This window comes from Nerophis lumbriciformis, linkage group LG03, assembly GCF_033978685.3.
Source record: "Nerophis lumbriciformis linkage group LG03, RoL_Nlum_v2.1, whole genome shotgun sequence".
NCBI lineage: Eukaryota > Metazoa > Chordata > Actinopteri > Syngnathiformes > Syngnathidae > Nerophis > Nerophis lumbriciformis.
Window position 1 is genome coordinate 63,834,529 of NC_084550.2, and position 25,729 is coordinate 63,860,257.

The following is a 25,729-nucleotide window of genomic DNA, read 5'->3' on the forward strand; positions in this document are numbered from 1 at the left end:
TTCAACAACGGGACAGCGTGGCGAAGTTGGTAGAGTGGCCGTGCCAGCAATCGGAGGGTTGCTGGTTACTGGGGTTCAATCCCCACCTTCTACCATCCTAGTCACGTCCGTTGTGTCCTTGGGCAAGACACTTCACCCCTTGCTCCTGATGGCTGCTGGTTAGCGCCGTGCATGGCAGCTCTCTCCATCAGTGTGTGAATGTGTGTGTGAATGAAAATACTGTCAAAGCGCTTTGAGTACCGTACCTTGAAGGTAGAGAAGCGCTATACAAGTATAACCCATTTATCATTTATTTATTTAACAAAAGAGCAAGTGTAACCAACTCCAACTTTGTGCTGCTTCTCCATGAACGCTGCTTTGCCTGGGCGGACAGCATGTGACCAATGGCGCCACAGGTGCTTTGAGAGATTTGTTGTAGTGCCGTTGTATTTCAATCAATCAATCAATGTTTACTTACTGTATGTAGCCCTAAATCACAAGTGTCTCAAAGGGCAGCACAAGCCACAATGACATCTTCGGCTTAGATCCCACATCAGGTGCAATGGACGGCAAGTGGATCTAGTTAATAGTGTGAGAGTCCTGTCCATAGTGGGGCCAGCAGGGGATCATCTGGAGTGGGGACAAGTCCGCAGCGCAGAGACGTCCCCAACTGATTCACAGATGAGTGGTCCACCCCGGGTCCCGACTTTGAACAGCTAGTGCGTCATCTGTGGTCACCTAATAACCTCTCCACGCAGCAGAGGGGGGAAGAGCAGAAAAAAGACGGCAGATCAACTGGTCTAAAAGGGGGGTCTATGTAAAGGCTAGCGTATACAAATTAGTTTTAAGATGGGACTTAAAGGCCTACTGAAATGCGATTTTCTTATTTAAACGGGGATAGCAGGTCCATTCTATGTGTCATACTTGATCATTTCGCGATATTGACATATTTTTGCTGAAAGGATTTAGTAGAGAACATCGACGATAATGTTCGCAACTTTTGGTCGCTGATAAAAAAAAAAGCCTTGCCTGTACCGGAAGTAGCAGACGAGTAGCGTGGCGTCACAGGTTGTGGAGCTACTCACATCTGCACATTGTTTACAATCATGGCCACCAGCAGCAAGAGCGATTCGGACCGAGAAAGCGACGATTTCCCCATTAATTTGAGCGAGGATGAAAGATTTGTGGATGAGGAAAGTGAGAGTGAAGGACTAGAGGGCAGTGGGAGCGATTCAGATAGGGAAGATGCTGTGAGAGGCGGGTGGGACCTGATATTCAGCTGGGAATGACTAAAACAGTAAATAAACACAAGACATGTATATACTCTATTAGCCACAACACAACCAGGCTTATATTTAATATGCCACAAATTAATCCCGCATAACAAACACCTCCCCCCTCCCGTCCATATAAGCCGCCAATACAACTCAAACACCTGCACAACACACTCAATCCCACAGCCCAAAGTACCGTTCACCTCCCCAAAGTTCACACAGCACATATATTTCCCCAAAGTTACGTACGTGACATGCACATAGCGGCACGCACGTACGGGGAAGCGATCAAATGTTTGGAAGCCGCAGCTGCATGCGTACTCACGGTACCGCGTCTGCGTATCCAACTCAAAGTCCTCCTGGTAAGAGTCTCTGTTGTCCCAGTTCTTCACAGGCCAATGGTAAAGCTTGACTGTCATCTTTCGGGAATGTAAACAATGAAACACCGGCTGTGTTATCCGGCACAACAGTCAGGGGGTGCATTCTACGGCGGGGGTGCGTTATCCGGCACAACACCTGCCGCAATACACCGCTTTGCTGTCTCCATTGTTCATTGAACAAATTGCAAAAGATTCACCAACACAGATGTCCAGAATACTGTGGAATTTTGCGATGAAAACAGACGACCTAATAGCTGGCCCAAAATGTCCTCCACAATCCGTGACGTCATCATACCGAGACGTTTTCAGCAGGATATTTCGCGCGAAATTTAAAATTGCACTTTAGTAAGCTAACCCGGTCGTATTGGCATGTGTTGCAATGTTAAGATTTCATCATTGATATATAAACTATCACACTGCGTGGTCGGTAGTAGTGGGTTTCAGTAGGCCTTTAAATGCTTCTACTGAGGTAGCATCTCTAACTGTTACCGGGAGGGCATTCCATAGTACTGGAGCCCCAATAGAAAACGCTCTATAGCCCGCAGACTGTTTTTGGGCTCTGGGAATCCCTAATAAGCCGGAGTTCTTAGAATGCAGATTTCTTGCCGGAACTTATGGTACAATACAATCAGCAAGATATGATGGAGCTAGACCGTTTTATACGTAAGTAATAAAACCTTAAAGTCGCATCTTAAGTGCACAGGAAGCCAGTGCAGGTGAGCCAGTATAGGCGTAAAATGATCAAAATATCATCCATCCATCCATCCATCTTCTTCCGCTTATCCGAGGTCGGGTCGCGGGGGCAGCAGCCTAAGCAGGGAAGCCCAGACTAACCCGAGGGAGGCGATCGGGTGGAATCCTGACCAGATGCCCGAACCACCTCATCTGGCTCCTCTCGATGTGGAGGAGCAGCGGCTTTACTTTGAGCTCCCCGCGGATGACAGAGCTTCTCACCCTATCTCTAAGGGAGAGCCCTGCCACCCGGCGGAGGAAACTCATTTCGGCCGCTTGTACCCGTGATCGTCCTTTCGGTCATAACCCAAAGCTCATGACCATAGGTAAGGATGGGAACGTAGATCGACCGGTAAATTGAGAGCTTTGCCTTCCGGCTCAGCTCCTTCTTCACCACAACGGATCGATACAGCGTCCGCATTACTGAAGATGCCGCACTGATCCGCCTGTCGATCTTACGATCCACTCTTCCCTCACTCGTGAACAAGACTCCGAGGTACTTGAACTCCTCCACTTGGGGCAGGGTGTCCTCCCCAACCCGGGGATGGCACTCCACCCTTTTCCGGGCGAGAACCATGGACTCGGAGTTGGAGGTGCTGATTCTCAACCCAGTCGCTTCACACTCTCCTGCGAACCGATCCAGCGAGAGCTGAAGATCCTGGCCAGATGAAGCCATCAGGACCACATCATCTGCAAAAAGCAGAGACCTAATCCTGCAGCCACCAAACCGGATCCCCTCAACGCCTTGACTGCGCCTAGAAATTCTGTCCATAAAAGTTATGAACAGAATCGGTGACAAAGGGCAGCCTTGGCGGAGTCCAACCCTCACTGGAAACGTGTCCGACTTACTGCCGGCAATGCGGACCAAGCTCTGTCACTGATCATACAGGGAGCGGGCCGCCAAAATCAGACAGTCCGATACCCCATACTCCCTGAGCACTCCCCACAGGACTTCCCGAGGGACACGGTCGAATGCCTTCTCCAAGTCCACAAAGCACATGTAGACTGGTTGGGCAAACTCCCATGCACCCTCAAGGACCCTGCTGAGAGTATAGAGCTGGTCCACAGTTCCACGACCAGGACGAAAACCACACTGTTCCTCCTGAATCCGAGGTTCGACTATCCGGCGTAGCCTCCTCTCCAGTACACCTGAATAGACCTTACCGGGAAGGCTGAGGAGTGTGATCCCACGATAGTTAGAACACACCCTCCGGTTCCCCTTCTTAAAGAGAGGAACCACCACCCCGGTCTGCCAATCCAGAGGTACCTCCCCCGATGTCCACGCGATGCTGCAGAGTATAATCAATCTATAGATATATGGATCGTTCATAACACTTTTAAATTCTATGTATGTTCTACTGGGCGGGAGTCATACCTTTTAGGCGCATGTTCGATTGTACTGGCTTCAGTGCCTCTGTTGACGCGTGAAAATGTACTTTGTCCATTTGACAGGAGCTGAATAAGCCCCTCCCACTAGAATCCCACTCATTGGCTTGCTTTACTTCTATCAAGTAAGTATAAAGCTCCGATGGTCGCCTTTTTAAATCTCTTGTGTGAAACATCTGCACATTGATGAGTTCTCGTGTCACACCTTTGTTGTGTTTCTGTTGACCTTTTTTGTTGCTCATCTTCTCTTTGCGCCCAACACAACAGGAGTGACAGATCTTTACCGTCATCTCAAGCCTCAGATGTGGAGTCTATCGGAGCCCTGAGCACCACAGAAACTACCTCAACGAGCCTTTCAAGGCAGTCCAGGTATGGCGCCCATGCAGTCCCTCCCTATTAATGAAATACTAAATTAACATTAGAACTTCTATCAAACACCCATCCAGCCTATGTAGCTCAAGCAAGACCCGGTCGACAACCTCCACCTTGCCCATTTCCCCTCCACCTATCAAAAGAAAACGCGGACGGCCACGACGGGCCTTGCAGCCCCCCAACGCAACCATGCTCTCCCCCAGCCCGGTAGACCCAAACCCTTCGTCTACGGAGATGCCGAGCCCGCTCCCAGGGCTGCACTCCACGGACATAGTTCACGGCATGGACCCCAACAGTCAGCTGTCCCACCTCAAGAGCTCCATCAGCTCCTACTTCGGAACGGCAGGACGGCTGGCTTGCGGGGAGAAGTACAAAGTCCTGGCTCGACGGGTCACCCTGGACGGTAAGGTGCAGTACCTGGTGGAGTGGGAGGGCGTCACTGCCTCCTAGAGGTTGTAATCAGAGCGTTAATGAACATGTATCTGTTTAGTTTAGATTCGAGTGCTATTAAGCTTTCTGCAAAGCCTACTGGTTCAGTGCAGTCCACTGTGAATATATTAACACAACTGAACTCATCTTTTTCTCAGTTCTTTAAAGTTTATTGCTTAAAAACAAGGCTTTGGCATTCAACTATTTGTATCTATTTGCGCTTTTGCCATTCTTTTATGTTGCTTTGAGTGTTCACAACAAACCCTGAATTATGCGTAAATTGTTCGATGCACTGCACTTGTAGGCTTTCAGTGAACCTTTTATGGTGAATTATTTTAAACCCAGTGATACTCTTGTCAATTGCAAAGCAGCCGAGTATAAACGGGCGCGTGTTTAGGTTGAGGAAGGGAGGGATGTTGTTTTGCCATGGAGGTCACAGCGTGAACCTTTGTGTCCACGAGGGTATTTTGTGTACAGTATTTGTTATAACATCCCTCCTTTACATCAAGTTCCCAGCTGTGAGTACTTCTTACTGTATTTGGCATATGTATTAAGTTCAGTTTTGGAAAGTACGCTTATGTGTGTGCTGTTCAAGAGGCACTTAAACATGCTGCTGCAAACTTGTATTGTTTTATATAGAACTATATACATTTATTTTTACAATTTCCACTTTTCCTCTATGTATGTCTGCAATTCAGCTCGGCAGACATCTTTTTTCTAATCTCACAGTAAAAGGATAATATTAAATGCTCAAATTATAGCAGCATTCCTTATCGTTGATTAAAAGTTACTTTGTGCTGGTCCTAACATCAAAAAGTGTTTAAAAAAAAAAAAAAAGCTTCTTTTTTGAGTTTTGATAACGAAACACAATATAAAGCAATGCGATTACACTCTTTATTGACCTTTTGAGTTTTTATGTTTTGTACTTTAATCAAAAAAGAAGTGCTGCATCAGATACATTTGTCACATAAGTTTCCACTCTGCAGCTAACAGGCTTGTTTGAGTTAATCCTGTGTGTTTGTTAAAATTGGACTGGGTAATTGAAATGTGTTATTGTGATGATTTGGACTCTGGTGTTTAGATCTTTTCAACAAGCAGCCTTTTTGGGGGACACAAGTCCTTTTTAATTTGAAATGTATTGTTTGTGTCTGGCTAATAAGGGCCACTGCAGCCAAAGAACGGTGGTTAACCTGCTTGGCGACGATTAGTATTAGTCCACTTAATGTATCATGACACATGTTAAAGTGTTATTCCTGACATTAAAGCACCATTTGTGATACGACCCGAGTGCTGCTTCTTTGTTGCTTTCTTTCAGGAATCTCAGTGGGTCTCAAACTTTTTCCAGTCAAGTACCCCTTAGTCATACTTGCCAACCTTGAGACCTCCGATTTCGGGAGGTGGGGGGCAGGGGGTGGGGGGGGCGTGGTTAAGAGGGGAGGAGTATATTTACAGCTAGAATTCACCAAGTCAAGTTATTCATATATATATATAATAAATACTTGACGAAATACTAAGTCAAGTATTTCATATACCTATATATATATATATATATATAATTTATTATTTATATATATATATATATATATATATATATATATATATATATATATATATATATATATATATATATATATTATATATAAGAAATACTTGACTTTCAGTGAATTCTAGCTATAAATATATATTTCTTTTATCATATATATATATATATATATATATATAAATATATATTTATTTTATTGTATATATATATATAAAATAAATACTTGAATTTCAGTGTTCATTTATTTACACATACACACACACACACATAACACTCATCTACTCATTGTTGAGTTAAGGGTTGAATTGTCCATCCTTGTTCTATTCTCTGTCACTATTTTTCGAACCATGCTGAACACCCTCTCTGATGATGCATTGCTGTGTGGCACGCACAAAAGTGCTTTCATCAAATGCACTAGATGGCAGTATTGTCCTGTTTTAGAGTGTCACAACATTGCTGTTTACGGCAGACGGACTGCTTTACGGTAGACAAAAACGTGACTGCTGTTGTTGGGTGTTGTTACCGCGCTGGGAGGACGTTAATGAAACTGCCTAACAATAAACCCACATAAGAAACCAAGAACTTGCCCTCCATCATTCTACAGTTATGACGTGATTGGGCAGGTACGCTGTTTATATTGTGGATTAGCGGACTCAGGTCTGCATGGACCTGAGTTCGCCTGAATTTCGGGAGATATTCGGGAGAAAATTTGTCCCGGGAGGTTTTCGGGAGAGGCGCTGAATTTCGGGAGTCTCCTGGAAAATCCGGGAGGGTTGGCAAGTATGCCCTTAGTGCCTTGGGCACTAATACACCCCCCTACCATCACAGATGCTGGCTTTTGAACTTCGCCCCTATAACATATTACTGTCCAAAGTAGAGCTAATCTGTAGTGGTAAAACTGATGGGAAAATACATGAATTTGTTAAATAATTAACCGTCCCTATTCCACCGCTTGTCCCTTTACATCAACTATATTGCCAAAAGTATTTAGCCACCTGCCTTGACTCACATATGAACTTTAAGTGCTGCTGATGTCTGTCCACCTTTTGCAGCTATTGCAGCTTCAACTCTTCTGGGAAGGCTGTCCACAAGGTTGCAGAGTGTGTTCATTGGAATTTTCCACCATTCTTCCAAAAGCGTATTGGTGAGGTCACACACTGATGTTGGTGGAGAAGGCCTGGCTCTCAGTCTCCGTTCTAATTCATCCCAAAGGTGTGCTATCGGGTTTAGGTCAGGACTCTGTGCAGGCCAGTCAAGTTCATCCACAGCAGACTCTGTCTTTATGGACCTTGCTTTGTGCACTGGTGCACAGTCATGTTGGAAGATAAAACTGTTCCCACAAGGCGGGGAGCATGGAATTGTCAAAAATGTTTTGGTATCCTGGAGCATTCAAAGTTCCTTTCACTGGAACTAAGGGGCCAAGCCCAACTCCTGAAAAACAACCCCACACCATGATTCCTCCTTCACCAAATTTCACACTCGGCAAAATGCAGTCCGAAATGTAGCGTTCTCCTGGCAACCTCCAAACCCAGACTCGTCCATCAGATTGCCAGATGGATTGATTGATTGAGACTTTTATTAGTAGATTGCACAGTTCAGTGCATATTCCGTACAATTGACCACTAAATGGTAACACCCGAATAAGTTTTTCAACTTGTTTGAGTCGGGGTCCACGTTAATCAATTCATGGAAAAGCGGAGAACAAACGAAAGTGCTTGATTTTATACACCTGTATATGATTAGGACACCTGATTTTGAAATATCCTACCCTAATACCCTACTGTGCAATATTACCCTTCGAGTGACATACATCCGACTCTGATTGTCTTGTCTTGTCTTGTTCTGTATATTGTACAGTATTTTGTATATTGTACAGGATTGCTTATTAACTTTATTGGATAGTAGTCTATTTATTTCAATTCTTAGATTACACAAGAAGTAATATAGATAAAACTATTTTTATCCCATATTTGTTCCCACTACCGCACCTTAAGTTGGAGTCCTTAATCTCATTATATGCAAATATAATTACAATAAAGTCCATTCTATTCTATTCTATTGAAGCAAAAGCAAATAAACTATTGATTAAATAAAAATGTCATATATATTATAATAAAAATGTGTCATTGTGTTCTTATATCGTCAGAGTAGTAGGGCTGTGAATCTTTGGGTGTCCCACGATTCGATTCAATATCGATTCTTGGGGTGACGACATACTTGCCAACCCTCCCGGATTTTCCGGGAGACTCCCGAAATTCAGCGCCTCTCCCGAAAACCTCCCGGGACAAATTTTCTCCTGGAATTCAGGCGGACCTGAGTGACGTGTCGACAGCCTGTTTTCACGTCCGCTTTCCCACAATATAAACAGCGTGCCTGCCCAATCACGTTATAACTGTAGAATGATCGAGGGCGAGTTCTTGGTTTCTTTTGTGGGTTTATTGTTAGGCAGTTTCATTAACGTCCTCCCAGCGCGGTAACAACACACAACAACAGCAGTCACGTTTTCGTCTACCGTAAAGCAGTTCGTCTGCCGTAAACAGCAATGTTGTGACGCTCTTAAACAGGACAATACTGCCATCTACTGTGCATGCATATTTGACAATAACATCTACGGCTTTTAGAGAGTGCAGTGCACAACTGCGCACACAACAAGGAGACGAAGCAGAATGCATCATCAGAGAGGGTGTTCAGCATGGTTAGAAAAATAGTGACAGAGAATAGAACAAGGATGGACAATTCAACCCTTAACTCAACAATGAGTAGTTGAGTGTTATGTGTGTGTGTATATGTGTAAGTAAATGAACACTGAAATTCAAGTATTTCTCTTATTTATATATATATAAATAAATAAATAAAAAAATATATATATATATGAAATACTTGGTGAATTCTAGCTATATATATATATATATATATATATATATATATATATATATATATATATATATATATATATATAATGTAAATTTGTTTTAACTATTAAATGAACCAAAAATATGACTTATTTTATCTTTGTGAAAATATTGGACTCAGTGTGTTGTCAAGCTTATAAGATGCGATGCAAGTGTAAGCCACTGTGACACTATTGTTCTTTTTTTTAATTTTTATAAATGTCTAATGATAATGTCAATGAGGGATTTTTAATCACTCCTATGTTGAAATTGTTACTAATATTGATACTGTTGTTGATAATATTTAGGGACCGAGGACCCTATTGTATTTCTAGTGTTTTATTATTATACCGCCGCCTCTTTGAGCTGTAATTTGACCCCTTTAACATGCTTCCAAACTCACCAAATTGGACACACACATCAGAACTGGCGAAACTTGCGATCTAATCAAAAAACCAAACCCCAAAACTCAAAATTGCGCTCTAGTGCCCCCTAGGAAGAAAACACAGACAAAACGGCCTGTAACTCCCAGTAGGAATGTCGTAGAGACATGATACAAAAACCTCTATGTAGGTCTCACTTAGACTTATATTTCATACACTGACAACCCCCAGCAAAAATCAACAGGAAGTTTGCAATTCCCCCTTCAAAACAAAAGTTGTGTAAAAACAGTCACCTTTTTTCAAACATTATCTCCTCTGCGCGTGTTTGTCGTGTCGGCTTTAAATTAGCACAGGAGAGAGATTGAACCCTTCTGATTAAAAGTTGATGAAAGAGTTTTAATTACTGCTCCGGTTTGGATTTATGATTCCCGGCAAGAAATCTGCGTTCAAAGAACTCCGGCTTATTAGTGATTCCCAGAGCCCAAAAAAAGTCTGCGGGCTATAGAGCGTTTTCTATTCGGGCTCCAGTACTATGGAATGCCCTCCCGGTAACAATTAGAGATGCTACCTCAGTAGAAGCATTTAAGTCCCATCTTAAAACTCAGTTGTATACTCAAGCCTTTAAATAGACCCCCCTTTTAGACCAGTTGATCTGCCGTTTCTTTTCTTTTCTCCTCTGCTCCCCTCTCCCTTGTGGAGGGGAAGTTACCCAGGTCCGGTGGCCATGGATGAAGTGCTGGCTGTCCAGAGTTGGGACCCGGGGTGGACCGCTCGCCTGTGCATCGGTTGGGAACATCTCTGCGCTGCTGACTCGTCTCCGCTCGGGATGGTGTCCTGCTGCCCCCACTATGGACTGGACTCTTACTGTTATGTTGGATCCACTATGGACTGGACTCTTACTATTATGTTGGATCCACTATGGACTGGACTCTCACAATATTATGTCAGACCCACTCGACATCCATTGCATTCGGTCTCCCCTAGAGGGGGGTGGGGGGTTACCCACATATGCGGTCCTCTCCAAGGTTTCTCATAGTCATTCACATCGACGTCCCACTGGGGTGAGTTTTTCCCTTGCCCTTATGTGGGCTCTGTACCGAGGATGTCGTTGTGGCTTGTGCAGCCCTTTGAGACACTTGTGATTTAGGGTTATATAAATAAACATTGATTGATTGATTGGTTGATTTTATGAGCCCTCAAAGTCGGTCCAGTCCATCACTGCTTGCAGCTTTAATCATTTTTGTTTCACTACTTTTGGTTTGTTCTGTGTCGTGTTTGTGTCTCCTCTCAATTGCTCTGTTTATTGCAGTTCTGAGTGTTGCTGGGTCGGGTTTGCTTTTGGAATTGGATTGCATTGTTGTGGTATTGCTGTGTATTGTTTTGTTGGATTGATTAGTTAAAAAAAATAAAAAAAAAAAAGACAAAAAAAATAAATAGAAAAAAATCAAAAAAAAAAAAAATCGATTTTTTAAAAATGGGAATAAGCGGTAGAAAATGGATGGATGGATGGATTCTGAATCGCACAACATGAGAATCGTGATTCGAATTCGAATCGAATTTTTCCCCACACCCCTATAGTGTATATATATATATATAGTTAATAGTAGTAATATATGTATAGTTAATAGTAGTATATATTTTACATACAATTTTTATACCCATAGTACAGGGGTCGGCAACCCAAAATGTTGAAGGAGCCATATTGGACCAAAAATACAAAAAAAAAATCTGTCTGGAGCCGCAAAAAATTAAAAGCCATATTACATACAGATAGTGTGTCATGAGATATAAATTGAATTAAGAGGACTTAAAGGAAACTAAATTACCTCAAATATAGCTACAAATGAGGCATTATGATGCAATATGTACATATAGCTAGCCTAAATAGCATGTTAGCAGCGATTAGCTTGCAGTCATGCAGTGATCAAATATGTCTGATTAGCACTCCAACAAGTCAATAACATCAACAAAACTCACCTTTCATGCACAACCTTAAAAGTTTGGTGGACAAAATGGGACAGAAAAAGAAGTGGCATAAAACACGTGTTAGAAAGTCGGAGAAAGTTATACATGTAAACAAACTACGGTGAGTTCAAAGACCGCCAAAATTAGTAGGACAAAACGGCGCTTGCCAAATACTCGAATCAGTGAAGCATGTTTAATACAAACAGTGCGCTTTATAACAATTAGGGAGGTTTGTGTCATGTTTGTCCTCCTACAGAAACCATATTAAAACAAAAAAAAATGTTTTCCCCTCATCTTTTTCCATTTTTCATAACATTTTTGAAAAAGCTCCAGAGAGCCACTACGGCGGCGCTAAAGAACTGCGGGTTGCTGACCCGTGCCATAGTACGTTTGTGATTGGCCAGTTGGGTCAATTCAGCGCACGCGCCACTGTTCGCGGGGTTGAGTGATTGACAGCCGGTCTTGCCAATCAATTGTGTTGGCTGTTCTCTTCTACCCAATCACCAGCGAGCTTGTAAAACATGGGCGGGACCCAACAACTTTTAAGTTATTGTTGCTAAAGCTAATAAGCTACATGACATCGAATGGGCCAATAGGAGTAAAATTTCACGGGACATGGGAGCTAACACAAAGCTTGAATACGTAACGTATGAACATGGTCCAGTTGGTTATTTGGTAGTTTTTCGCTTTAAATGACCACAGCGGCGTTAACTTTTCCCGGCTAACCATCTGTTGATTTGCGACCATCTTTGTTTACATGTAGCATGCTATCATGCTATCATGCTACCAACTCGTCGGCCATTTATTCTTACAATGTTTATCAAATACCGCTATGGACACATTTTTTCTTCTCGTCCGAACGGGCTAAGTTGTCGATCTCTGAGCTAACCATGTTCCCAATTTGATGGTTAGCAAAGAAGGAAAGGTTGGACACTTAAAAGAGTCTGCTTTGATGTACGGGACAACTGGTGGAGCCCAACGAATATGTCAATAAGACCCTGATGCTTGATCAATAAGATGCACTAATGTCTGGCTCATGTGCAAATTAGACATAAAGGTCAGTTGTCCAATATATTGTGTAAAAAAAACAAAAAAAAACATTCTCAAACCACTGACAAACTTGACTGATTCACAATCGTGTCATTTTTGTGTTTTCTTTAGTTCAAGCCAGCTATTAGATGGACTCTGTTTTCAGCAGAAGGAAGATGTGCAATGTGCGGCAAGAAAATGCTTGTCTGAACATGCAGGACATTCAGCTCATCAGTGATATCGATGATACGCCTTATGAGTTCCTATCATCCAACTCTCAGGTAAATCATATGTGATTATAATTATTAGTAATAGTTATTAAACATATTTATAATGAAACTCTTTCAAAACGTATTACAGGTTAGAACAAAATAATTCTGGTTGTATGAAGATTGGCCAAAAAGTAAAAAAGATTTTTGTATATGTTGTATATATTATATGATATAATATATCAGTATAGGGATGTCCCGATCCAGGTTTTTGCACTTCCGATCCGATACCGTTTTTGCATTTCTGATCCGATACTGACCGATACCGATACTGGCCTATCCGAGCATGTATTAAAGTTTAAAGTTATTTAGCCTACTTAGTTCTCAGAATCATGTTGAAAAGGGTTTTAGTACTCTTGATAACAACTAGCCAGCTGAATTAGGGGAGTTTGAATAATACACAATGGTTGGTAACAAGAAACTGACCTGTTTATTCAAGGATAAACACAAAATAGACAAAATTATACATGACAAACAGAAATGGCATCATTGAACTAGGGCTGGGCGATATGGCCTTTTTTTAATATTGCGATATTTTAAGACCATATTGTGATACACGATATATATCTCGATATTTTGCCTTAGCCTTGAATGAACACTTGATGCATATAATCACAGCATTATGATGATTCCATGTGTTTTGATTGATTGATTGAGACTTTTATTAGTAGGTTGCACAGTGAAGTACATATTCCGTACAATTGACCACTAAATGGTAGCACCCGAATAAGTTTTTCAACTTGTTTAAGTCGGGGTCCACTTAAATTGATTCATGATACAGATATATACTATCAGATATATACTATCATCATAATACAGTCATCACACAAGATAATCACATTGAATTATTTACATTATTTATAATCCGGGGTGTGGAGGCGGGCGCCGGATGTAAGTGTCAAAAAGACAGCCAAAAGAGTTTGATATGAGAATAAATCTAAAGTTAAAATATAGGGTAGAAATGCACCCATTTGCAGGAAATGTAGTCTTGATTTTCAAAATTTTCTTTCAAGGCTTGCATGTCTACATTAAAACATTCTTCTTCAAACTGCATTAATATATGCTACTTTTAAACTTTCATGCAGAGAAGGAAATCACAACTAAAAAAATCACTAATTTTTTCATACGGTGTTGATGTGGAAATTTTTTGCCTCGGCATTTTGATGGTGTGGGCGTGTGGCACCGAATGGAGATAAGCGTCTCGACAGATGTTACAATATTTGAACAATGATGACGAAAACTGTTTTCTCTGTCGTGTCAGTGTGTCGAAAATTGTTATGCGCTTATTTTTTTATTAGATTTTGTGCGTGGCATATAATTGCTATGCGCAGAGGACACTTGAGCAGTGCGTAATTGTACAGGCGAGCACCCTAGAGGGAGCGTTGCTCGCACCACAGCGCTAGCATCACAGCTAACGTTCGCCATGCTGCTACCTCTCTGCTCGAAGAGGGCGTATACGTATGTGACGTATGACGTGACAGTATGTGACGTATGACGTGAGAGTATGTGACGTGTGTAAGAAGGTGCGCTTGCTGTCTGTGAGAGGGAGACACAAAAAAGAGTGAGAAGAGCCTGTCGTGTAATGCCAGCAGCTAAAAGCAACTGCGTGATAATCTACAGACGTGTGGATGTGTTGAAGGTGTGCTGGAAAATGCGGAACTGAAATTAGGAGCAGCAGAAAAGTGGAATGTATTATTTAAATAGATGCGTTGGAAAACACGGACCGGAGTTTTTTTTTTAAAACTGGATCTGGATCGGCATTTTCCCATGCCTTGCCGATACGCATTTTTTTGCAAATATCGGCAGCCGATCAGATCCAAATATCGGATTGGGACATCCCTAGTATATATTATATGATATAATATATCAGTATATATTTTATATGGTATATATTAGTGCCCTTTCAGAACGAGTTGAGCAGGGAGTCAATACAAGTGTCAATTGCATCGATACCAATGAAGTCGCAATATTTGGGTTTATAATAGCATCATTTGATCGTCATTTTTGTGTTTTCTTGTTTGATTTTAGAAAATATCTGTGGGTTTTCTTTGTTGGAAAATATTTGGTTTTGATACGATTTCTGCCCTTTCGGAACGAGTTGAGCAGGGAGTGAATACAAGTGTGAATTGCATCGATACCAATGAAGTCGCAATATTGAGTTTATAATAGTGTCATTTGATCGTCATTTTAGTGTTTTCTTGTTTGATTTTAGAAAATATATGTGGTTTCTGGGCAGCACGGTGGAAGAGGGGTTAGTGCGTCTGCCTCACAATACGAAGGTCCTGAGTAGTCGTGAGTTCAATCCCGGCCTCGGGATCTTTCTGTGTGGAGTTTGCATGTTCTCCCCGTGACTGCGTGGGTTCCCTCCGGGTACTCTGGCTTCCTCCCACCTCCAAAGACATGCACCTGGGGATAGGTTGATTGGCAACACTAAATTGGCCCTAGTGTGTGAATGTTGTCTGTCTATCTGTGTTGGCCCTGCGATGAGGTGGCGACTTGTCCAGGGTGTACCCCGCCTTCCGCTCGATTGTAGCTGAGATAGGCTCCAGCGACCCCGAAGGGAATAAGCGGTAGAAAATGGATGGATGGATGGATGGATGGATATATTAGGACACATTGCAAAACTGTATTGATACTGTGTCGATACTGTGTCACTAAATACTGATATCGGTCCAATTTCTGAGCATACTGTGCATTGTTCGGTCCATTGTACTGTCTACGTACTTTGTGTACACGTAGGATGTCTCTGCCGAGAAGCATGACAATATCTGCGTCAGGATCAATAGCTGGTATTTTATCTACCACTGGCTTGAGGTGCGGATAATGATGTGCTATTTCTGCTGAGGGAATCTCTGCATGGTCATGTCAAACCATCTCCTTAATTTGTTCAAATCTTCTGTTATTTATTGTATTGGCTTCTGTGTGGTGTGCACTTAATTTCCCATTACTGGCTTGATAAGTCTGTCTAGTTATCACGTGTGTTGAAATTAAATGTAATTTAATATCATTAAATGTAATCTTTTTTTACAGGCCTGCCTGCGATGCTCTAGGAACGGGGCTGCTAACAGTGTGGAGGTGTTGAATGAGCAAATTTGTCATCTTCAAGCAGAAGTGGAGACCAAAGGCAAAGAACTCAAGTAATCTTATAACTTCTTTACAGATGCAGTACTTTAGTTGCACTATGTAGGGCAGTAGAATCTACCGTTCAAAATGACTCCTATTGAAGAAAAAACATATTTTCTCTTCAGTGTGTACCTTTTCTGTCTAGTAAAAACTTAATAACCAATATACACCCCCGCAACTTGTCATCTGTCACCAACACGCATACCACTAAGCTACTGGTGCGTTTATGGCCACACAAAAAGTCGGACAACTCAAACACCACACAAAGTTACACTATGACTCCTCGGTCATACGTGTGCTTATTCTACTGTCATTTATTATTAATGTTAATTTATTGATATTAATCATGGAATGCTGTTACTAGAGAAAGTTACAGGTATGCACACTTCATCCTATGCTTACATTTCATTGTGCAACATGAGGATGTTTCAGGGCAACTAAATGTGATCTCTGAAAGGGGTACAAATGATTTCCAAAGCAGGACCCCCACCCAGACATGTTGTACAATACTAATCCATAGCTTATGAAAAACAAGATTTCTTTTATTTTCATTACAAGTGGGCCAAATCACTAATATTACAAAATAATCTCATGAAAATGACTCCTCATTTGAGTGTTATTATAAAAGATGGTTTGAGACAGGTGTGCTGCTGGTATTGCCACGTGTGATGTTGCTCACTTGTGCTCCACTGAATGCTCAGGGAGTTTTTGTGTTTGCTCAGACGCATGAACAATTAGAGGGAACATTGGTAGCAGCACTACTAATTTGTTCTTTCATTTAAAAAGTCACCCGCGAGAGAATGCTTGAAACTCCGCACGTTAACGTCTCCGGCCGGTGCCACACCTAAAAAAATGCCGAAACAACCTGCACTTACAAATGAGCCTGACGTCTTCCATTTACAGATCAACACCATATGAAAAACATAGTCACAAACACAAGGAGATAACGTCCGCAGTAACTTATTACATAGCGAAGGACATGGCCCCATAAACATCATCTATGCAACATTTTGACCAGAGAACCACCATTACATGTTACGTAGACCACAAGGAAGTGTTTTACATTTAGAAAAATAATAATAATATGAGTCCTTTAATGCGCCCTATTATATGCATCAAGTGTTCATTCAAGGCTAAGGCAAAATATCGAGATATATATCGTATATCGCGATATGGCCTAAAAATATCGAGATATTAATAAAAGCCAATATCGCCCAGCCCTATATCAGATTGTAGGTGGGTTAATTTTTTGCCCTTAGCGCATACTTGCCAACCTTGAGACCTCCGATTTCGGGAGGTGGGGGCGGGGGCGTGGTCGGGGGTGGGGCGGGGGGCGTGGTTAAGATATATATATATATATATATATATATAAGAAATACTTGACTTTCAGTGAATTCTAGCTATATATATATATATCCATCCATCCATCCATTTCCTACCGCTTATTCCCTTTTGGGGTCGCGGGGGGCGCTGGAGCCTATCTCAGCTACAATCGGGCGGAAGGCGGCGTACACCCTGGACAAGTCGCCACCTCATCGCAGGGCCAACACAGATAGACAGACAACATTCACACTCACATTCAGACACTAGGGCCAATTTTAGTGTTGCCAATCAACCTATCCCCAGGTGCATGTCTTTGGAGGTGGGAGGAAGCCGGAGTACCCGGAGGGAACCCACGCAGTCACGGGGAGAACATGCAAACTCCACACAGAAAGATCCCAAGCCCGGGATTGAACCCAAGACTACTCAGGACCTTCGTATTGTGAGGCAGATGCACACTAACCCCTCTGCCACCGTGACGCCCCTATATATATATATATATATATATATATATATAAATAAAATAAATACTTGAATTTCAGTGTTCATTTACAAACTACAACTCACAAACACTTTAGAGTTAGGCTCCACCATCAGAATGTGTACTTAAACTTATAAAGATCACATGGATATTATTCAGTGAGTTTATTCACCAAAACTAACCTGTTATACAGGAGGAAAAAGCACACAGGACGTTTTAATTGTTCACAGACTGGTCGCGCTCATCAGAATGACAAGACACTTCCGGTCTGCAGGTGATAGCATTCAATTGGGAAGAAACGCCCTACTGCCCCCTACTGACCAATGTGAATACTGATAAATGTGTAATGACCGCTCCAAAAACGAATTCAAACCACAAAATAAAATAAATAAATCAACACAAAAATGTGACACATTATGGGTGGGTCACATATGCATGTACAGTAGATGGCAGTATTGTCCTGTTTAAAAGTGTCACAACATTGCTGTTTACGACAGACGAACTGCTTTACGGTAGACACTGTTGTTGTGTGTTGTCAACACGTCACTCAGGTCCGCCTGAATTTCGGGAGTTTTTCGGGAGAAAATTTGTCCCGGGTGGTTTTCGGGAGAGGCGCTGAATTTCGGGAGTCTCCCGGAAAATCCGGGAGGGTTGGCAAGTATGCCTTAGCGTTCATATTTTGCTGAGTTTGTTGCATTTTTGTTGCGTTTCGCTTGATTGTAAAATATGTCGATCGAGAGTGGGTGTGACATTCATATGTTGTCAATATTCAGTGTTTTATCATTCATAGTGAATATTGTAAATCCCACATTCTTTATTTTCATGTACATTCTGGGTGTCTCATTCAGTAAAAAAAAAAAAAATTCTATTCCGTTTTTTAAGGCAATCTGTCATAACATTTTAGCATTCAATCAGACATTATTGTGAGGTTTTGTATTAGTGTTCCTAAAAATAGATATACCGGCCCCCGGATACATTTTTTTCTCTAAATTTGGCCCCCAAGTCAAAATAATTGCCCAGGTCTGCTCTAAAAGCTGGTCTTCCTTTGTGCCTCCCAGGGCAGCAGAGCTGAAGGCAGAGTGTTGCCAGGAGGAGTCCGCTCACAGTGACATCATGGTCGTGACTCTATCTGGGAAACTGAGCAGTCTCAGGGGGGACATGGCCAACAAGACTGCACTGTGTAAAAGGTAAACACCGCTTTTACCAGAGCGTGGATGATGTTTGGCCACCGAGTTGTACATAGTCATGCTGAATGCAGGTATCCGGTTGCGCAATATAGACGAGTAGGATATCATAGATATCAATTTGGCCTGCGATAGCTTTTTTTTTTAACAATCGTATCGGCATAGTGCATGTTGATGACACATTCTAGCAACTTTTAAAGTGACAAACGCGTCCCCAATATCCTGTATCATTGTAGCGAGCGGCTAATGTCCTTCCAGAGTGTAAAGCGATTTTTAAGTCAGCAATATTTGCCTCTTTTTTTATTTTTTATTTAGCCTTTATTTAACCAGGTAAAATCCCATTGAGATCAAAGATTTCTTTTCCAAGGGGGACCTGGCCAAGAGGGCAGCAGCAAGGTTACATTAAAAACAGTAAACATATACATGAAACATCACATTTACAACATTAAAACTTGCTCACATGACACATGTGCATACAGACAAGGTAGACTGCAGTCCTTTCACAGAAGCTTTAAACTCATTCAACGTAATAAGGGTTTGAAGTTTAATATTCGATTGTAGGTTATTCCAAGCCTTCGGTGCTGAAAACCTAAATGCTTTCTTGTGGCGACAAAGTATTTTTTTCAAGCTAGCTTTATCACTGGAGGACAAGGAACAGCTAAGCATGTTACACTACACACCGTAGGAGGACATGCTAACCGCAAGCTGGAGCTCTTGGTTGTAAACAAAGGAGGCCGCATCGATACAAATATCAGCAGTAACGATATCAAGTGTGGTGTCAGTTCTGTATATGCTCGATATTACAGTGGTTGGATCGATATTTCTTTATTATCAAAAAATCAGTAAAACAAGTCTGTGGACACAGGAGAGCTGTAGGGCCCAAAACTAAATGATTTGAATTAGGGCTGGGCGATATATCGAATATACTCGATATATCGCGGGTTTGTCTCTGTGCGATATAGAAAATGACTATATGGTGATATTCGAGTATACGTTCTCACGCAGTTGCTTTTAGCTGCGGGCATTACACTACAGGCTCTTCTCACTCTTTCTTGTCTCTCCTTCTCACAGAGACATAAAACAAGCACACCTTCTTACATACGTCACATACTGTCGCGCGTGCAACGTCATACGCTCTCGCGGAGCAGAGAGGCAGAGGCATGGCTAACATTAGCTGTGATGCTAGCGGTGCGGTGCGAGTGGTAATACGAGAGAAGAAAGTGTGAATCTGGTAACAAATGGAGGAAGAATGAATTCCCAAGAAAAACAGCATGGGGTCCATCGTCTGGCGGTAGTTTGGCTTCACGCGGGAAGATGTTGAACATCCATCCATCTTCTTCCGCTTATCCAAGGTCGGGTCGCGGGGGCAGCAGCCTAAGCAGGGAAGCCCAGACTTCCCTCTCCCCAGCCACTTCGTCCAGCTCCTCCCGGGGGATCCCGAGGCGTTCCCAGGCCAGCCGGGGTCTTCCCAACGTGTCCTGGGTCTTCCCCGTGGCCTCCTACCGGTCGGATGTGCCCGAAACATGGATCCTGACCAGATGCATCCTGACCAGATGCCCGAACCATCTAATCTGGCTCCTCTCGATGTGAAGGAGCAGTGGCTTTACTTTGAGCTCCCCCCGGATGACAGAGCTTCTCACCCTATCTCTAAGGGAGAGCCCCGCCACCCGGCGGAGGAAGCTCATTTCGGCCGCTTGTACCCGTGATCTTGTCCTTTCGGTCATAACCCAAAGCTCATGACCATAGGTGAGGATGGGAACGTAGATCGACCAACAGAATACCGTAATATGTCAAGTATGCGGCAAAAGCGTTGCTACATAAAGTAGCACTAGGGATGTCCCGATCCGATATTTGGATCGGATCAGCCGCCGATATTTGCAAAAAAATGCGTATCGGCAAGGCATGGGAAAATGCCGATCCAGATCCAGTTTTAAAAAATCCGGTCCGTGTTTTCCAACGCACCGATTTAAATAATACATTTCACTTTTCTGCTGCTCCCTAATTTCCGTTGCGCATTTTCCAGCACACCTTCAACACTTCCACAGGTCTGTGAATTCTCACGCAGTTGCTTTTAGCTGCTGGCATTACACGACAGGCTCTTCTCACTCTTTCCTGTGTCTCCCTCTTACAGACAGCGAGCGCACCTTCTTACACATGTCACATACTGTCACGTCATACGTCACATAAAAATTTCCACATCAACACCGTATGAAAAAATTAGTGATTTTTTTTAGTTGTCATTTCCCTCTCTGCATGAAAGTTTAAAAGTAGCATATATTCATGCAGTATGAAGAAGAATGTTTTAATGTAGACACATAGAATCATCATACTGCTGTGATTATATGCATCAAGTGTTCATTCAAGGTTAAGGCAAAATATCGAGATATATATCGTGTATCGCAATATGGCCTTAAAATACCGCAATATTAAAAAAAGGCCATATCGCCCAGCCCTAGTTCAATGATGCCATTTCTGTTTGTCATGTATAATTTTGTCTATTTTGTGTTTATCCTTGAATAAACAGGTCAGTTTCTTGTTACCAACCATTGTGTATTATTCAAACTCCCCTAATTCAGCTGGCTAGTTGTTATCAAGAGTACTAAAACCCTTTTCAACATGATTCTGACAAGTAGGCTAAATAACTTTAAACTTTAATACATGCTCGGATAGGCCAGTGTCGGTCAGTATCGGTATCGGTCAGTATCGGTATTGGATCGGAAGTGCAAAAGCAATATCGGATCGGAAGTGCAAAAACCTGGATCGGGACATCCCTAAGTAGCACCACTGCTAATGTGTAGCATCATTTGAATAGTCACCTGCTAGAGAATGAAGAGTGCTTGAAATTCCGCATGTCAACACCTCCGTTCGGTGCCACACCCACAAAATGCAGAGGCAACCATTTCCAGATCAACACCGTATGACAAAAAAAGTCAACAACAGAAGGAGATAATGTCCGCAGGAACCTACCACATAGCGAAGGACATACACTATTTGATTTCCTATTATGCAGCTCATTTTTATTTGACACTTATTGAAATATCTTGTGTGACATCATGTACAAAAGTGCACTTTATTTGTTTTTAATTATTGTAGTGGCGTTCTGTACAAAAAGTGCACTTTAATTTAGTGTTGTTTTGATATGTCATCTTAGTGACATCATGCACAAAAGTGCACTAATAGCTTGTTTTAAAATGTATCTGACAATATTGCACTTTATGTTTTGAAATGCAGTGATTCCCACAGGACAGGCATCTATTTGTGGTGGTGTGGTCGGGGGGCGGCAGCGGTGATGACCAACAAGAACGCGGAGTTGGAATATAATTACAACACTTTATGTACATATTTATATACAGATTTGAACAATGAGTTATTCACTGAAATATTTTTATTACCGTATTTTCCGCACTATAAGGCGCACCTAAAAACCACAAATTTTCTCAAAAGCTGACAGTGCGCCTTATAACCCGGTGCGCTTTATATATGGATAAATATTAAGATTCATTTTCATAAAGTTTAGGTCTCGCAACTACGGTAAACAGCCGCCATCTTTTTTCCCCGTAGAAGAAGCGCGCGGTACATGCTGGGATATGTGACGTTTCATTTCCATTTGTGTGTTTATGTAAAGACCCCAAAATGGCTCCTATTAAGTGTGTTGTCTGTCTAATTATAAATAATGCAGACGAGGCGTGTTAACTGAGTTCTCAACGTTTTCTCACAGCGTGCTCATAACCACATTCGAACTCCCAGCATACAACAACGCTTCTCAGGGCTACCGCGCATGCTCGTAACTATCGTTGCATGCTGGGTAGTGTAGTTGTTATATTTGCTAGCTCATAACAGCACATTGAGAGACACGCTTACGCGCTTAATTCAATACTCGCCGTCATTCCGGGTGGATTGACAAAAGACCTCCAGCCGCTAGATATTGGTGTCAACAGGGCATTCGAAGCTAGACTGCTAACTGCGTGGGAACAATGGATGACAGAAGGCGAACACACCTTCACTAAGACGAGGAGGCAGCGCCAGACGACGCCAACATCTGCCAGTGGATCGTAAATTTGCCCAACTTTTCACTTCGGACACCGAAGACGAAGGATTTACGAATGAAGAATAACTTCAGAAAGTGAGCGCTATGTTTATTTTGTGTGTTGTGACATTAACGTTCGAGCAACATTATGTTGCTATTGCTCTGCACTATTTTGAATTTTACTATGTTTGTGATTGCACATTTGCGTACATTTTGGGAGTGAACAGAGTTGTTAGAACGCTGGTTTTTAATATATTATTAAAGTTTGACTGACCTATCTGACTGTTTTTTTGACATTCCCTTTAGCGCAGCGTAGGCGCGGCTTATAGTCCGGGGCGGCTTATTGGTGGACAAAGTTATGAAATATGCCATTCATTGAAGGTGCGGCTAATAATCCGGTGCTCTTACAAAAATATATCTTATAAAATATAAAAGCTAAAATGTCTCTTAAAGCTCTGCCCCTTTAATTAGTGCATACTAAATAATTTAACTTTAGCCTACTACTACAACCATATTATTTACCAGCAACATAAAGTGAAACAGAGGCAGAGGTGTCCTGCCACAGTCAGTCAACCTCCTCCTCCTCCTCCTCCTGCTGCTGCTGAACAGGTCGCACTGGAGCTAGTCTCGCTCGCCAGACCCTCCTCCAGAGAAGAGGGAGACACTGGAGCTTACCGTGCTGGGTGTTGTACAGCCATGACTTAAATTGTGGCATTTTAGCCATTCTGGATCGAACCCAGTCGCTCTATGTTTTGTCGTGGTCCTCTCTATAAGGCACATAAGAATATAAAATACATTAAAAAACATTTCTGATCTGACCCTGCTTTATTTTTCAGTGTTTGCTGAGTGTCACCTGTTGCCTCCGCCCTAGCTGGCTCTACATGCTGCCTGTCTTCCTCCTCTCCTACAACATCTCCCTGCGTACTTACTATCCCTTCCTCCTCACCCTCTCTTACTGCCTCAGCTGCGCCAGCTGCCACAGCTGCGGCACTAGTTGAAGCCTGGAAGCTATTGGAAGCAAATTAATTTTCACACTGATGGACGTCTGTTCACTTTCCTTATGAGATTTCTAAGTGTCTACACCGTTTTGATAATACCTCCTGTGGTCCGGACTGTAGGCCTACCTCCTTTCCAAGTCGAGCCCTTTTCGGCCGTTGAAAATATTTTTCTATACTCATCTGTGTGAAGGAGTGAACATCCAACATTAGAATTTATTACTAACGAGCAGAAGCGCTCTATGTACAGTGCCGTCTAACCTTAAGCGGCAGCAGCTCAACACATGCAGGGTTCAACGTTAAGCTTTTTTTCTACTTGCCCGACTTCTCAAATCTACTTGCCCCAATATTTTTACTTGTCCTGCCTAGGTTTTTTTCTGGCTGTGTAGTGCTCATGGCTTATATCTTACTAAAATTCTTCCCGTTGACTATTTACAACACTACACAGTATTTATTATTATTATTAGTATCTATAATGATATTTAAATGGCATTGCATACATGTAAAATTAAATGCTATTTCACATTATTTGACCAGTAGCAGTTACACCCATCTGAACAGGTCATCCACCTGTTTAAAGCCCGATCACAGTTGAAATCTTGAAATGAAGGGCCTTTAATGGCCAAAACATTAACCTGGACAACATTTTAACAGCTGGTTGGCTCAGATTTTATTATTTTCATTGCATTCACATACTGCAGTGGACAGTGGACAATTTAGCGTCAGTATCTGAAGCACCGTCTCCACGTGTGTTTATTGACAACAGGGTTATAACCTGGACACGTTAGCTCGTCGGTATGGTAACACGTGACTGTTACTGCGTGCGTCTGTCCCGGCCCCCGAGTCAAACAGCGGCGGTGTTAATGAAGCAGCGTCAGGCTGCTCACCGTCAGTGAAACGCTCGGTGAAATCGCGGATTAACGTTAAATATATGACGAGCCGCGAGCGATGCAGCTATAGCCTATCTACCTACAACCTATATTACCCTCGTATTTTGATCCGGTCGGTCCGTTCTTTTACTTAGTCGTCGTCCTTCTTCTTCTTCTTCTTCTTCTTCTTCTTCTTCTTGCCCACCAGGTGAATTAAGTGCTATTGGCGGAGTTACAATGCATAGTAGGCTACCGCCACCTACTGCACCGGAGTTGTAACTACAAGGTACATTCACAGACAGAGTCCCATTGCTTTTATGAGCGAGTCAAAAGCCGAAAAATCCATTTGTGGCGGACGTAATTCTTTCGTGGCGGGCCGCCACAAATAAATGAATGTGTGGGAAACACTGAAATGACATGAATGTTTGTGTCACTGCTTAATAACTGTTTAATAAATACAGTTTTGGTAAATTGACTTAGTTGTGATTTCCCTCTCTGCATGAAAGTTTAAAATGAGTATATATTAATGCAGTATGAACAAGAATGTTTTAATGTAGACACATAGAATCATCATACTGGGTTGATTATATGCATCAAATGTTAATTCAAGGCTAAGGCAAAATATCGAGATATACTGTATATCGTGTATCGTGACATGGCCTAAAAATATCGAGATATTAATAAAAAGCCATATCGCCCAGCCCTACTTTGAATCAGAGCCAATAGTAGTACAATTCAATATCTCAGCTGCATTCGGGCGGAAGGCGGAGTACACCCTGGTTTTGAAAATGTTAAGTATCAGCATTGAAATGGCCAACACTGCTCCTGTAACGACTTGCTATTCGATCGTTATCCAAGTTTTTAGTATCGCCCAAAACTAATGTAAAGTATTCAAACGACAGAAGAACATTTTCACAGAAGTGTACATTGAACCATGTTACAACATAAAGTAGGCAGATACTAACAGTACATTAGCAAGTAAATTGATATTAGTTTTGACAAAATAATGACTGAAAACGACGCAATATGTTACCGGATATGTTAGCAGCCAAATTAAGAGCCTTTGTAACCCGTTTTGAAATGGTTCTATTATCACTT

General features: G+C 42.1%; 2 protein-coding genes across 4 annotated transcripts in view; both read left to right on the plus strand.

Moving 5' to 3' along the window:
* Positions 1–5,831, plus strand: part of mtf2 (metal response element binding transcription factor 2) — a 36,707-nt gene extending 30,876 nt beyond the window's left edge. For 2 of the 3 annotated variants that reach the window (XM_061941225.2, XM_061941217.2), the window contains exons 13-15: positions 3,818–3,876; positions 4,019–4,120; positions 4,174–5,831. In XM_061941225.2, the coding sequence (XP_061797209.2) occupies positions 3,818–3,876; positions 4,019–4,120; positions 4,174–4,573 (561 nt within the window). In that variant the 3' untranslated portion in view covers positions 4,574–5,831. The remainder of the gene's footprint in view (positions 1–3,817; positions 3,877–4,018; positions 4,121–4,173) is intronic. The other variant, XM_061941233.2, reaches the window with a different exon arrangement.
* Positions 5,832–11,915: 6,084 nt separating this feature from the next.
* ccdc18 (coiled-coil domain containing 18) overlaps positions 11,916–25,729 on the plus strand; it is an 83,612-nt gene continuing 69,798 nt past the window's right edge. The window contains exons 1-4 of the mRNA XM_061941246.2: positions 11,916–12,391; positions 12,496–12,644; positions 15,663–15,769; positions 18,615–18,743. Coding sequence (XP_061797230.2) covers positions 12,513–12,644; positions 15,663–15,769; positions 18,615–18,743 — 368 coding nt within the window. The 5' untranslated portion in view covers positions 11,916–12,391; positions 12,496–12,512. The remainder of the gene's footprint in view (positions 12,392–12,495; positions 12,645–15,662; positions 15,770–18,614; positions 18,744–25,729) is intronic.